General features: G+C 39.5%; 1 protein-coding gene across 1 annotated transcript; it reads right to left on the reverse strand.

The window, feature by feature from the left end:
* Positions 1–1,495: 1,495 nt before the first annotated feature.
* LOC110028815 (G-type lectin S-receptor-like serine/threonine-protein kinase At5g35370) lies at positions 1,496–4,294 on the reverse strand. Its single transcript, XM_020730816.1, has one exon. The coding sequence runs from the start codon at positions 4,127–4,129 to the stop codon at positions 1,511–1,513; it is 2,619 nt and encodes an 872-aa protein (XP_020586475.1). The 5' UTR covers positions 4,130–4,294; the 3' UTR covers positions 1,496–1,510.
* Positions 4,295–12,077: the final 7,783 nt, after the last annotated feature.

Below are 12,077 nucleotides of genomic sequence, written 5' to 3' on the forward strand. Positions count from 1 at the left end.
GTGTTCTTCTTGGTGACTTGTGGCAGAAGAGAAACAGGTTTTCTCTTGTATATTTTTCTTCTTCTTTGGTGTTCTTACTCTTGGGTGAATCTTGGTGTAAAGAGAAAGAGCAAGTGGAGATCCTTAATTGTCGTTGTGATCAAACTGGTGTAAACTTCCTCAATTAGTAAAATCCTCTGCAACTCCGTGGATGTAGGCAATTTGTCGAACCACGTAAATCTGTGTGTTCTTTTTGATGTGAATTTCTCATGCTATTTTATTTGCTTCGTCGTCGATTGCTTTAAATTTCAAAGTTTCCACACAACAAGGTGAACACCCAACACTCGTGCCATAGAAAAGTGACGCAACAATTCTCTTATATTTTCTATTTCCTTTGTGACAGATGTTTTTTAGCTTAATATAATTAACCTCTTCTAATCTACAATTTGATTCAACTGAGCTCTTTAAAAAACATAATATAGAAATTCTCTAAAATCAAATCTCTCTTTCTTATATCCCAATGGCGATCGTTATCTCAAATATGATCCAGGGTTTCTTCCATCATATAGCTTGAGATTTGTTATCATTCTAGTTGTAGTGAGTGTGGACATGTCCAAAATTCAGACCCGACTTCAACCCGATGACCCAAATACTACTCACATAACATGTTTAATATATGCTTCATGCTCAATTTGAGTTAGTGGTTTAGATTCAGAATAATTTCATGTTAAAAAGTCAACTCTGGGTGATAGTTCAACTTAAATCCAATCATAATAAATAAACATAATGATTTTTTTTTTTTTTTTTCTTCAAACTCAACTCAAATCAAAAGATAATCATGTTGACCCAAACCTAAATTTATTATAATTAAATTAAAAAATTCCTACACAATAGCACATACTTTACTTTAAAAACATTAATATTAATGATCTTTTTATATGAAATTAAATTTAAGTATTATATTAATGAATATTAAAATTTAAGCTTAATAAATTAACATATTAAAATTTGTGATACATACCTCGAGGAAAAAATATATTTACATATAATGTGTTGATAAAAATTCATTTACTGTTAGCTTGGGGTAGCTGCACCTTATTGAACAATCGTTGATAAGCTAATCAAAAATAATTTGCTCATAAGTTAAATGCGATGGTTATTACAATTTTTTATTTTTTTTTGGAAAATTCATATCGCTGCCAGAAAGCTGCCACCGCACGGTGTGAAATCACTATTTTCAGCGTTTTCAAAATACGTAAATTGTCAAAACACAATTTAACAAAACAGTTCAGGTGCGTTTTTAATTTTTTTTTTTTTTTGTTTAAGATCAGCCCAAATAATAATATGAGCATCATCTCATCTCACGTAAAACTACCCCTAATCATTATCGACCGTAAGTGCGGTCCATTTCCAAGATTCAATAAAAAAATTAAAAAATTTCGTGTATATATACATATATATATATATATATATATATATATATACACACACACACACATATATATAGTTACATGCTTCTCGACAAAACGATTTATCTAGGACCTGAGACCTCCTGCGAAGAAAGGTATTGCGAGAAAACAGAGCAGCTTCTGCTACTGCTGCTCTTGATCTTCCCACTCTCGCCAGAGAAAAGAAACCCCCTCCCATACACCCGCAGAAATCCAAGCCCCTCCGGCCTCGGCTGCTCCACCGCAATAGTTCCGTCGAGCATCGCCGCCACTTCGTTCATCGTCGGCCTCCTCACCGGATCTTCATGCAGGCAGCAAAGCGCAACCCTAACCACCTTCCCCACCTCCTCTTCCCTCACCCTCCCCTCCAACCTCCGATCCGCAAGATCCAAATACCTACCCTTCTCGTGCATTTCCAACGCAATCATCGGAAAATATCTTATATCTCCGACGCCGGTGCTCCCGATCGACCACCCTTCAGCCACCATCGACCAGTTCTTCCTCCCCCGAATGATCTCCAGAAGCACCAATCCATAGCTGTACACATCCGTCTTATCGGAGATGGCTGTATTGGTGAGCCATTCCGGCGCGAGATACCCCCGCGTACCCCTCATCGTCGTGAAGAGCCCGGATTGATCCGTGCTCATCAGTTTGGCCATCCCGAAATCGGAGATCTTAACGCTCCCACTTGAATGGAGGAGGATGTTCTCTGGCTTGATGTCACAGTGGATGACCTTTCGATCGCAGCCGGAGTGGAGGTAAGCAAGCCCCCGCGCGACTCCGATGGCGATGTTCATTCGTTTATCCCATTCCAGCAAGGGGGCTTCAGGGACGAAGAGGGATCGGTCCAGGGAGCCGCGGTTCATGAAATCGTAGACCAGGAGGCGGTGACCCCCCTCGGCGCAGAAGCCCCGGAGACGCACTAGATTCACGTGGTGGATGCTGCCGATTACAGCGATCTCTGTGAGGAATTCCTTCTTCTTCCCTTGGATTCCGCTGGCGCCGCCGTTGATCCGCTTCACGGCGACGGAGGTTTTGTCTGGGAGATCGCCTTTGAACACCTCGGCGAAACCTCCGGCTCCGATCTTGGTGCGGAAGTTGTTCGTCGCGGCGATGAGTTCCGCGTAGGTGAATCGTGTCGGAAGATCCAAGATGCAGATCTCGTCAGGATCACCGGAGACGAAGCCGTCGCCGGTGAAGATACTGTCACGTGTTGGCGATGCCCAGAGCTTCAATGTTACAAACTTGGGGGAAGTTCTATATCCAGACATCCTCTTTCTGCGTCGCCAATAAATTCCGGCGATGAGCAGAGCGAGGAAGACAACGATGGAGGTTAAGAGTATCGGAATGAGATTAGGGCTCCGGCTGGAACCCAGCTGCGATAGCGCTGTAATCTTAACGTATCCCTCGCTGCTATCAAAAACTTCTTGGTTTCTACTACCAAGAAGGGATCCAATCTGGTTATTTACTAGAAAACAAGATCTAGATGAATTCTTGTAGAAAAATCCGAGGCAAGAACAGTTCCTCGAGCAAAGCGTCTGGCACGAGGAGAGGTTACCGCCGGAGCTCGAAGGCTTCAAGAATTTATTGGCGAAATACTCGACTCCATTTCCCAAGCTCCGATAAGCTGGTTCCATGGCACAATTGGATATGGAGGCCAAAGCAGAGCTGTCGGCCGGCACGCATCCACCGGCAGTGGATCCTGCGAAAGACACCGGACAGTTGCAGGTGATGCCTTTCCTCTGTAACGTGCATACCTCGAGCGCTCTGCAGGATAGCGGAAGATCGCAAGCGCTGATGGGAACGAGGAGCTCTTCTGCGAGGCCGGAGCGGTTGCCGGAGTAATCAAGGAAGCGAAACTGGCCGCCGGATTCCAATCTCATGAACTGATGATTCGCATTAGGAAGCTTAAGGCCATAAGAAGCTCGCCCGGTGGCGGAGATGAGGTAAAGCCCGGAGTCATTGGCCGCCATGAAAGAGGTTGGTTCGTGGTGGTATTTGATCGAGCGAGGATCAGCCGACAGTCGCCAGTATTGCTGATTTACCCAGAGAAGGACGGCGTCGTCAGCCGTCACGAGGAGGTGGTAATCTCCGGTAGAGGTGGAGAGGGATGCGCCGACGGGTAGGCGTTGGGAGGAGAGAAGGGTGTCCGTAGGGTGTTCGAAGGATTGCCACAGAGAGTTATTGACATCATCGAGGAGGAGGAGGTTGCCTGAGTCGAGGAGTCGGAGGGCGGCTATTGGGCGGGGAAGAGGTGGGGTGAACCAGAGGAGGGAGCCATTGGAGAGGGAGATGGAGAGGCCTGCAGGGGAGAGGGAGAGCACGGAGGTGTAAGGTGCTGGGGAACCGAGATTCGCCGACCAGACGACAGTGGAGGTCGGTGTGTGAAGAATGGAGAAGATGAATGGGGATTGTGGGGCGTCGGAGGAGAGGGTGGCGGAGAAAATGGAGGAGGGGGAGGTGAGAAAGATGTTGTCTTTTTCGATGTAGTTTATGCTTGAGGCGGTGAAGTTGGGGTAGACGAACTCGGTGGCGATCTGGACGGCGGCCGTACGGTGGTGGCGGAGGGGGACGAGGAGAAAGAAGAGGTGGAGGGCGTGCTGGAGGAGTAGGGCCATGGAAAAACAGGTTATTGAGCCATGGGGAATACGGGTGGATGGGTGTAAGTCGAGTGATCTGAGAGAGATCGGTGGGGAGGGCATTGACTATCTGGGAAGACGAGAGTGACGTTGTGGATGAAGAAGCAGTTGGGAGATTGCAGCTGGTAGTTGAAAAGGTTTATTTCGGCATGACAAGTGGCGGCGTGTGATAGGTTACCTTAAATTTATTTTGGATCAAAATAAAAAAAAGTATATTATTTACTTAGTGATAGCACAAGATAATTAATTTTAAATAAGTTTAAAATAAGAAAAAACAGAAAAAACAAATTGGACATGGGTTTAATGAAAAATTAAATTATGATAAAAATTTAAATAATTTGATTATGCCCTAAAGTAATTTGTTTGGCTTTTATAGCCTGTATGTATATTTGCTTGAGTACTTCTTTAAAATAATAAAGAACAGATTTTTATTAATCGCAAGAAGTCAAGGTTGTCAATCATGCCCATGACCCAATCAATGCTTGCTGGTCAATCTGACAAGAAAATTTGTGAGCAATAAATCCTTACAAACAAGCTCCACGTCGGCCCATATCTTGAGCGCTTTGTATTAATAGAAAATTTTAGGTGTTGTTTGTGTAAATACATAAGAATATTATGGCATTCATGTAAATCCCACCCTCCCAGCGCCCCCAAAACCCCAAAAGGAAGATTTGCATACATGCTGCTCCGTTCCTATATATATTTACATTTCCAACATCTAAATTTCAATTTTTATATTTATTCCTACTTACCTGAGCATGAAAATATTTTTTCCCTTTTTTTAAGTTAAAAAGGTGATATATTTCACGTGATATGAATTTGAGTGGTATAATGTGAAAAGGTAAAGTTTGTAGATGCATTAGAATTGGGTGGTTTAAATGTAATTGCCCAAAAAAAAAAGAGAGTTAGGAAGCTTAACTGATTAAAACGATCAACTAAGAGTGTGTTTGGGGCAGGTTGTGAGTTTCATGACAAGCAATTTATTCTGAAATACGGCCCGCAGGTTGACTGTGGGATTCGACCCGTGGTATGCGTTTAGTTTAAAATGGATACCGCGTTTTTTGATAAGTGGGTAAAACTGTGGGATCCAAACGGTATCGCAGCATTTTTAAAAATGTCTTCGCACTTATAAGTTGGACCAAATGTGTCTTAAACTGATGTAAAGATTAAAAACAGCCATAGTTGACTTATTAGGGTTGTAACTAAACATATTGAAGAAATGTAAGACAATGGTTATTGATAGGCAAGAGACAGGTGAAGATAGTCAAGGTGGATAGGCGACGACAATTATTGAGTGGACAATATCATATAAGGATAGTGGTTGATTAGCGCAGAAGGAAATGCAGAGTTGATCAAATGATGTTAGTGGTGCGTTAGCAGTTGTCATGATGATCGTCAGCATCAAATATAAGCTTTAAAGTTTTGCAAATAGTCAAAGATAACTCCTCATGAATTTAATTTATAAAGTTTCTAATTTAAATATTATCTCAAGACATTTGTTGAAATCAGACTCTGTGCTCATGAATTTAATTCATAAAGATTCTGATTCTGTTGAATAATGTCTCAATATATTTGTTGAATATTATCTCAAGATATTTTGTTGAAATCAGACATTGTGCTCATGAATTTAATTCATAAAGTTTCTAATTTGAATACTGTCTCAAGGTATCTGTTTATCCAAATGGATATTCGGATAATGCATCTCATCTCCTATTTTTATTCATGAATGTCTGAAAATTTAATTATACTATTGGGGTTTTTACGTACATAACACTTAAAACATGCATGTTTACCTATCCAACATCTAAATTGCTGGGTTGTGTGGAGCCAAACCATAGTGAACAATGCACCCAGCGCATATGCGCCAACAATTTTTGCGATAGACATTGAGATTGGTGCATATGTGCTAGTGTTGAAGAAAAATAAGATTGCTTGGTAGCTCAAGAAAAAAATCAAGAACTGAACTGTGGTGAAGAAAACCAAGAACTGGACTGTTGAATAGGAAGAAAAAATAAACGTCGAACTCCTTCTTGACAACCGAAGAAGAGTGAAACCACAGCATGCAAGAAAACAAGGAAAAGAAACGAAAAACTGCATGAAAAATAAGATGCAAACAAGAAACAAGAACACCCAAGAATTTAAGTGGTTCGGTCCATAGGATCTACATCAACGAGAGTGAAATCAACCATCAAATCCACTAGGACAATAAAAATTACAAGGCTTTTACATTGTGGAATGAGCTTTCATATTGCAATGATCTCTCTCTCTCGAATCTCCTCGATACAAAATCTCTAAGATCAATGAGCTCTCATGATCTTTCTCTCGAATCACCTTAACAGAAGATCTTTAAGATCCTCCCGTTCAATTCTTGAAGCCTCTCCTTTTCTTTCTCTAACCAATTGATTTGTTTTCCCTTTGGTCACCTCTCTACAAGTCTCTCTCACTATTTATAACTAAATGAGGCCTCTAAAGTAGACCTGGTTCACAAATTAGAAGTTTCTATGATTCTTCAACAATTGGTGCCGTCTGTGAGAAATCCAACAACGACAATAGGAACCGCCAAATTCGACCTCAAGAAATTCACCGGAAAGAATAATTTTGACTTGTGGAGAGTCAAGATGAGCGCTCTATTGGTGCAACAAGATGTCGCAGAAGCTTTGCAAGGGCCAACGACATTGCGGGCCGAGATATTCGAGAAAGAGAAGAATGACATCCTGGACAGAGCTCACAGCTTGATAATCTTGAGCTTGAGTGACAGTTATGAGGGAAGTGTCGAGGGAGACTACGGCTCAAGCACTTTGGGTCAAACTCGAACTACTCTATACGACAAAATCTTTGGCTAATAGGCTCTTCTTGAAGCAACGTCTGTACTCCTTCAAGATGATGAAGATAAATCCGAGAAAAGAAATGACTCATGGACTGCCGAAGTCACCTGCTTAGCCAAAGAACACCTGCAGTCGAATTTGGACTGCTGAATAACTCCTGGGCAGCGAATTCCTGCTTGTGCTGAAGGAATAGCCAAATTCATACAGCAGGTTGCCAAGAAAGGGAGTACCGTAGACCACCTACAGGTTGTCATTCCCTGTAGGCCGAATGCTCCATTTCTTGACAGTCGAAGGAGAGGGCAAGGCCACAACAAGCAAGCAGTAAAACCGGAAATGAAAGGAAAATTTGCAGAGAAGAAAATGCAACGGCTAGCTTATGGGCGCATAGGCGTCCGCCATATGGGTGCGGCAACAGAAAGGCAGGTGTATATGCGCTAGCTATTTGGCGCATATGTGCCCACTCCCCTCCTTGGTGCTCTTTTAATACAGAGAGCTTAGTGTATATGCACCATGTCCCGGCGAATATGCGCCAGGGGTATCTTTTTGACGAGAATTGGTTATTTAATCTTGATTTCGGGCCGCGTAAGGTTGTGCTTAGTTTTTCTTCATTCCTCATTTTCCGGGCATCATGGTGAAGGAGAGAAGTGTCAGTAGGTAGATTTTAGTGATTTTGCCTGATTTTTGAGTTATATCGGTAAAAAAAGATTGCGGAGCGTGTCTTGTATTTTTTTTTTTTTGTATAGAGAGAAAACATCTATGAGTTATTTGTAAACATTTTATGAATTTAATAGTGAAATTTTTGGTGGTGTGACTCCATACTTTTTTTTTCAGTCCTCGGATTTTTCCACATAAATTCTTGTGCACTTTTCTCGTTACTTTGATTGTACTTTCAACTTAGAGTTTTTTTTTTTATTTTTTTCGAATTAGTACGATCTCTTTATTCCGCGGTGTATTTTAATTTGGAAATTGTTTAGAATTTCCTATCATAAACTTTGCTGTTTATTTTTTGGGATTCTTACAGACGCAACACTCAATATCTATTGCTGCATACAGATTTTATGTGGTATGTATATCAACCTTCTGCAACTTCTGTTTAGATGACAATACAAGGAGGAGATTGCATATCAGCAATAAGTATACTCGTCTAATCCATTTATTTTATCCATCTTCCTGCTTAATTCATGCTTGTTCTCTGCCATCAATTTACTTCAATTCTGCTTCCATTTATGTTCTAATCTTTTCTAGTTTATAACAGGATATAGCAGGTATGAGTTCAAGCTATTCATCAGCTTCAGGGGGAATCAATAATCAGAAAGTTTACGATAACTGCAATTTGTTGAGTGTGCAGTTTTATAATTTATACTGTTTATTTTTAAAATTTTAATTGTATTATATAATAATTTAATTGTATTAAAATGTTATAAATGACGCGTGAATGAAGGGATTTATGCTGGCAGAAATTTATGGGATATTTTTAATATTTTTTTTCCAACATTTAATACCTCATGTTCCTCCTTAAAACAAATAACGCAAAGGATTTTCAAATCAACTTGTAATTTGGAGACGTTTCGGTAATATCAATAGAACATAATCAATATATATGAACTCTCGCATTTATGTGGTGAAATCTAACAATTTCTAATCAAGTAAACTTACATGCAAATAACTCAACCGTTCATATAACCCGATAAGGATTCTAACGAGAAAGAGAGAGAGATTCACGTTGACCTCCCGTTTATATATATAAGATAACAAAAATATAAAATTACATTCTGTATGATATCACGTGTGCCTGTGTGAAAAGATTGTGGTGAAGGTGTCAGATGACGTCATAAGTAAGGATTGATTCTTGTCTTTGTATGTAATGATGATCTTTCATGGAGATGCATCCCAGGTTAGATTGGTTTCTTTGGTAGGTGGGCTTAGATTGATCACTTCGGTAGGTGAGTTTAGATTGAAAACTTCGATAGGTGGGCTTAGCTTAAAAATAATTTGTTCTTTGGACGTGAGGCTCCGAATCTTATAAAATATGTTGATCTCTATGACATGTCCATGAAAAAGTCTTATTAGAATATATGATCATATTTGGGTATACATTGTATACACAGGCTATGTTAACTATATATGAAAAGCTAAGAAAACATGTATTTCACTTTTTAAAAATTAAAATGGTTGTTGTACACCCATAATGTATCAACACGAATCTCAAAGGAATCTTATGGTCACAAAGACAAGCATGGTGAAAGATGACATACTATAAGTCAAATATTGTATTAACATGAACCCATGAAATTCAATGCTTAACGAAGGCCTCTCTAAGAAAGTGTGTACAGGACCTACTGAACAACAACCCCTCGGGAAAAAGACTAGGGAATATCCCTGAAGACACGAAAATCGTCGAGCTCCTCAACATAATACCACGAATCATCTTGGAAAAAACCTCAAATGCTCTTCACAAGCATTAGCGCCTAATGCATCACCAATACAAACCCTCCTTGTGGCTTTTTGTTAAAGAGGTGGAGCTACCTGTTGGAGTATAATAAAGTGCCCCCTACGCGATGGCTTAGCCTCATCTTGACAACAACTGTTTCGTCCAAAGGAAATAATAACTACTAATCAAATCAAAAGAGCCAATCGAACGAAGGTGCATAACTTGGTTGACCGAAGGTCCATAACTTGTTCGACCGAAGGTTGACAGTTGGGCGATCGAAGATCCATAGCTTTGTGACCGAAGGACCATAACCTAGCCGATAGAAGAGCCACACTCTTTACGAACAAAGAACCTCAACCTGGTCGACCGAAAGTCTATAGTCGGCTGACTGAAGACCCTCAGACAAACTAATCGAGGACCCAACCTCGGACGACTAAAGGATGAGACATCCAAATCAAAGATCTTTTTTATTTTATTTTAGTTATTCATGTATTTAGTTATGAACAAGATGTCATATGACTTACATACTTCAAACAGAGGTAGGCACGTAATTGTACACTTCACACCCTCTAAGCCTATAACAATAGGGTCATTTCTACAACAAAGGTTAATGGATTATTCTGACTAATCTAGTTTTTTTTTTAATCTCTCACCTCTCTCACTCTCGTACACTGTATTCTTTGAGTGTGTTTTGCACGATAATCTCAGATTCAACAATTGTATTTTTTATACATCGTTAGATTCAGATTTTTTAGGTTGATCGTGCCTAAGATATAGAGCGTAAGGACCGAGCGAGAGGAAATGAGAGAGAGAGAGAGAGAGAGAGAGAGAGAGAGAGAGAGAGAGAGAGAGAGAGAGAGAGAGAGAGAGAGAGAGAGAGAGAGAGAGAGAGAGAGAGAGAGAGAGAGAGAGAGAGAGAAAGAGAGAGAGAAAGAGAGAAAGGAATGACACAACGACTGCTCCCAGTGGTTCCCCGGGTTCTCAGACTCATTTACTATATTGAAAAGAATTGTCATAAGAGAAGGGGAGAGTAATGCCTAAATACTCTATTCCTTACATGAAAAAGGTCCTCTTATCTATATATCATAGAGTGATCTTGTAAATTACAATATTGTCCCTAAGAGTTATAGGTCATGAAGCTATTGAGAGTTGCACGTCATTAAGCTCCTGTGAGTTACAAGTTATTAAGCTTTAGGAGTTATAAGTCATCAAACTCCAGGAGTTGCCAACTTTTATTGTTGTCATCCACATATTTTCATTGTTTGGTCCATTCAATGATATAACCATAATGGTCGACATAATATAACGACAGAGCACCGACTGATCTCTATTACCTTCAAAATTTTTGAAACATACATGAGCTATGAAAAAATTTAGGGTTATAAATATAAAAGAATAAAATATAGATATTTGATATGTAAATACTTAGAAATTAAGTGACATGTCTGTAAGTGTTTCTTTTTAATTATTTGATTAAGGTGGGCCGTGGATGTCAATATGACTTGAATAGGCTGTTCGTATGTAAACAATCAAGCTTTCAATGATACAGGTAGGAAGTACATGTCAAACTTTAATGATACTTTGAAACTTTTGGCTTTAATAGGCAAAATTTTAAAGATAGAATTTTTATAAATTTTTTTCTTGTTGCGGATTGACTTTAGTTTATATTTAGTTTATTATATATAAACTTATATAGTTTGGTAACATTACTGATATATAAATCACTAGCTACTAATGTAGATATTTGTAGAGAAATACAACTTTACTTTAGTTTTTCGAAGAATGAAATTAATAGCAAAACTAATGTTTGGAATTGTAGAAACACATCAGCTATGAAGTCTGGGGGAAACATGGGTTAATGTTTGTGCCGTCTCTTTGAAGGTATAACGTTTGTACTTGGTGTGCAATGTGTGGGTGCATAAACAGGTCGATCTCTTAAATGGTGTTAATCATCTTTCTGTAAATGTTGAGGTCGCGACACCTGATCGGATTGTGTTATGGTTTGTTCTTGTTGAGATTGAATAGAGGAAGTCAATCTGAATTGATCAGTATAAGGTGTTCCTAGGGCAAGGTGTAGAGCCACTGAATTTGATGGGATTCTTATGAATCTCCCCGGCGGTGGATTCCACGTTCGGTGGAGGAGGGAATCGGAGCCGACGGAGGATTCGACGTCTGGAGGAAGGGAGAAGTGAGTGCAAAATTAGAGCTCGGATTGTGTTATTTTTATGATGCGATGCATTATTATTATTATTAAAAATGGAATCGCTAAATGTGGATGAAATATCGCCACATTGCATGTCAATTTTATATACTTTAATTATTTTTTAAAACCAATCAATTTGAAATATAAAATTGGAATTATTTGATTTTTTATAAAATAAATGTGGAGTAATGGGGGAAGAATCAAAATGGTTGTTTGGTGGGATATTATAAAAATTATTTTAAAACCTTGAAAAAAATAAAATACATGTTGTACAACCGAAAAAAGCTACTCAAATCAACAAGGCTCAAATAGTTTTTGCTCTTTTTCGCCCTAGCGCAAACCCACAAAAGGATATTTTCATATGTGAATAGCAAAGGGAACAAATCCAAAGTGCCAGACGTTCGAGCAAAGGCCAGATGAATACCAAGAGCCGAGTATTGAAGGTCGAGAACTTAAGCTGAGTACTAAAGGCCGAATATTGAAGTTCGAGTACTGAAAGCCGAATGTTGAAGTTCGAGTACTTAAATTCGAGTATTGAAGGTCGAATGCCGA

The sequence above is a fragment of the Phalaenopsis equestris genome, unplaced genomic scaffold, assembly GCF_001263595.1.
Source record: "Phalaenopsis equestris unplaced genomic scaffold, ASM126359v1 Scaffold000531, whole genome shotgun sequence".
NCBI classification, from domain to species: domain Eukaryota; kingdom Viridiplantae; phylum Streptophyta; class Magnoliopsida; order Asparagales; family Orchidaceae; genus Phalaenopsis; species Phalaenopsis equestris.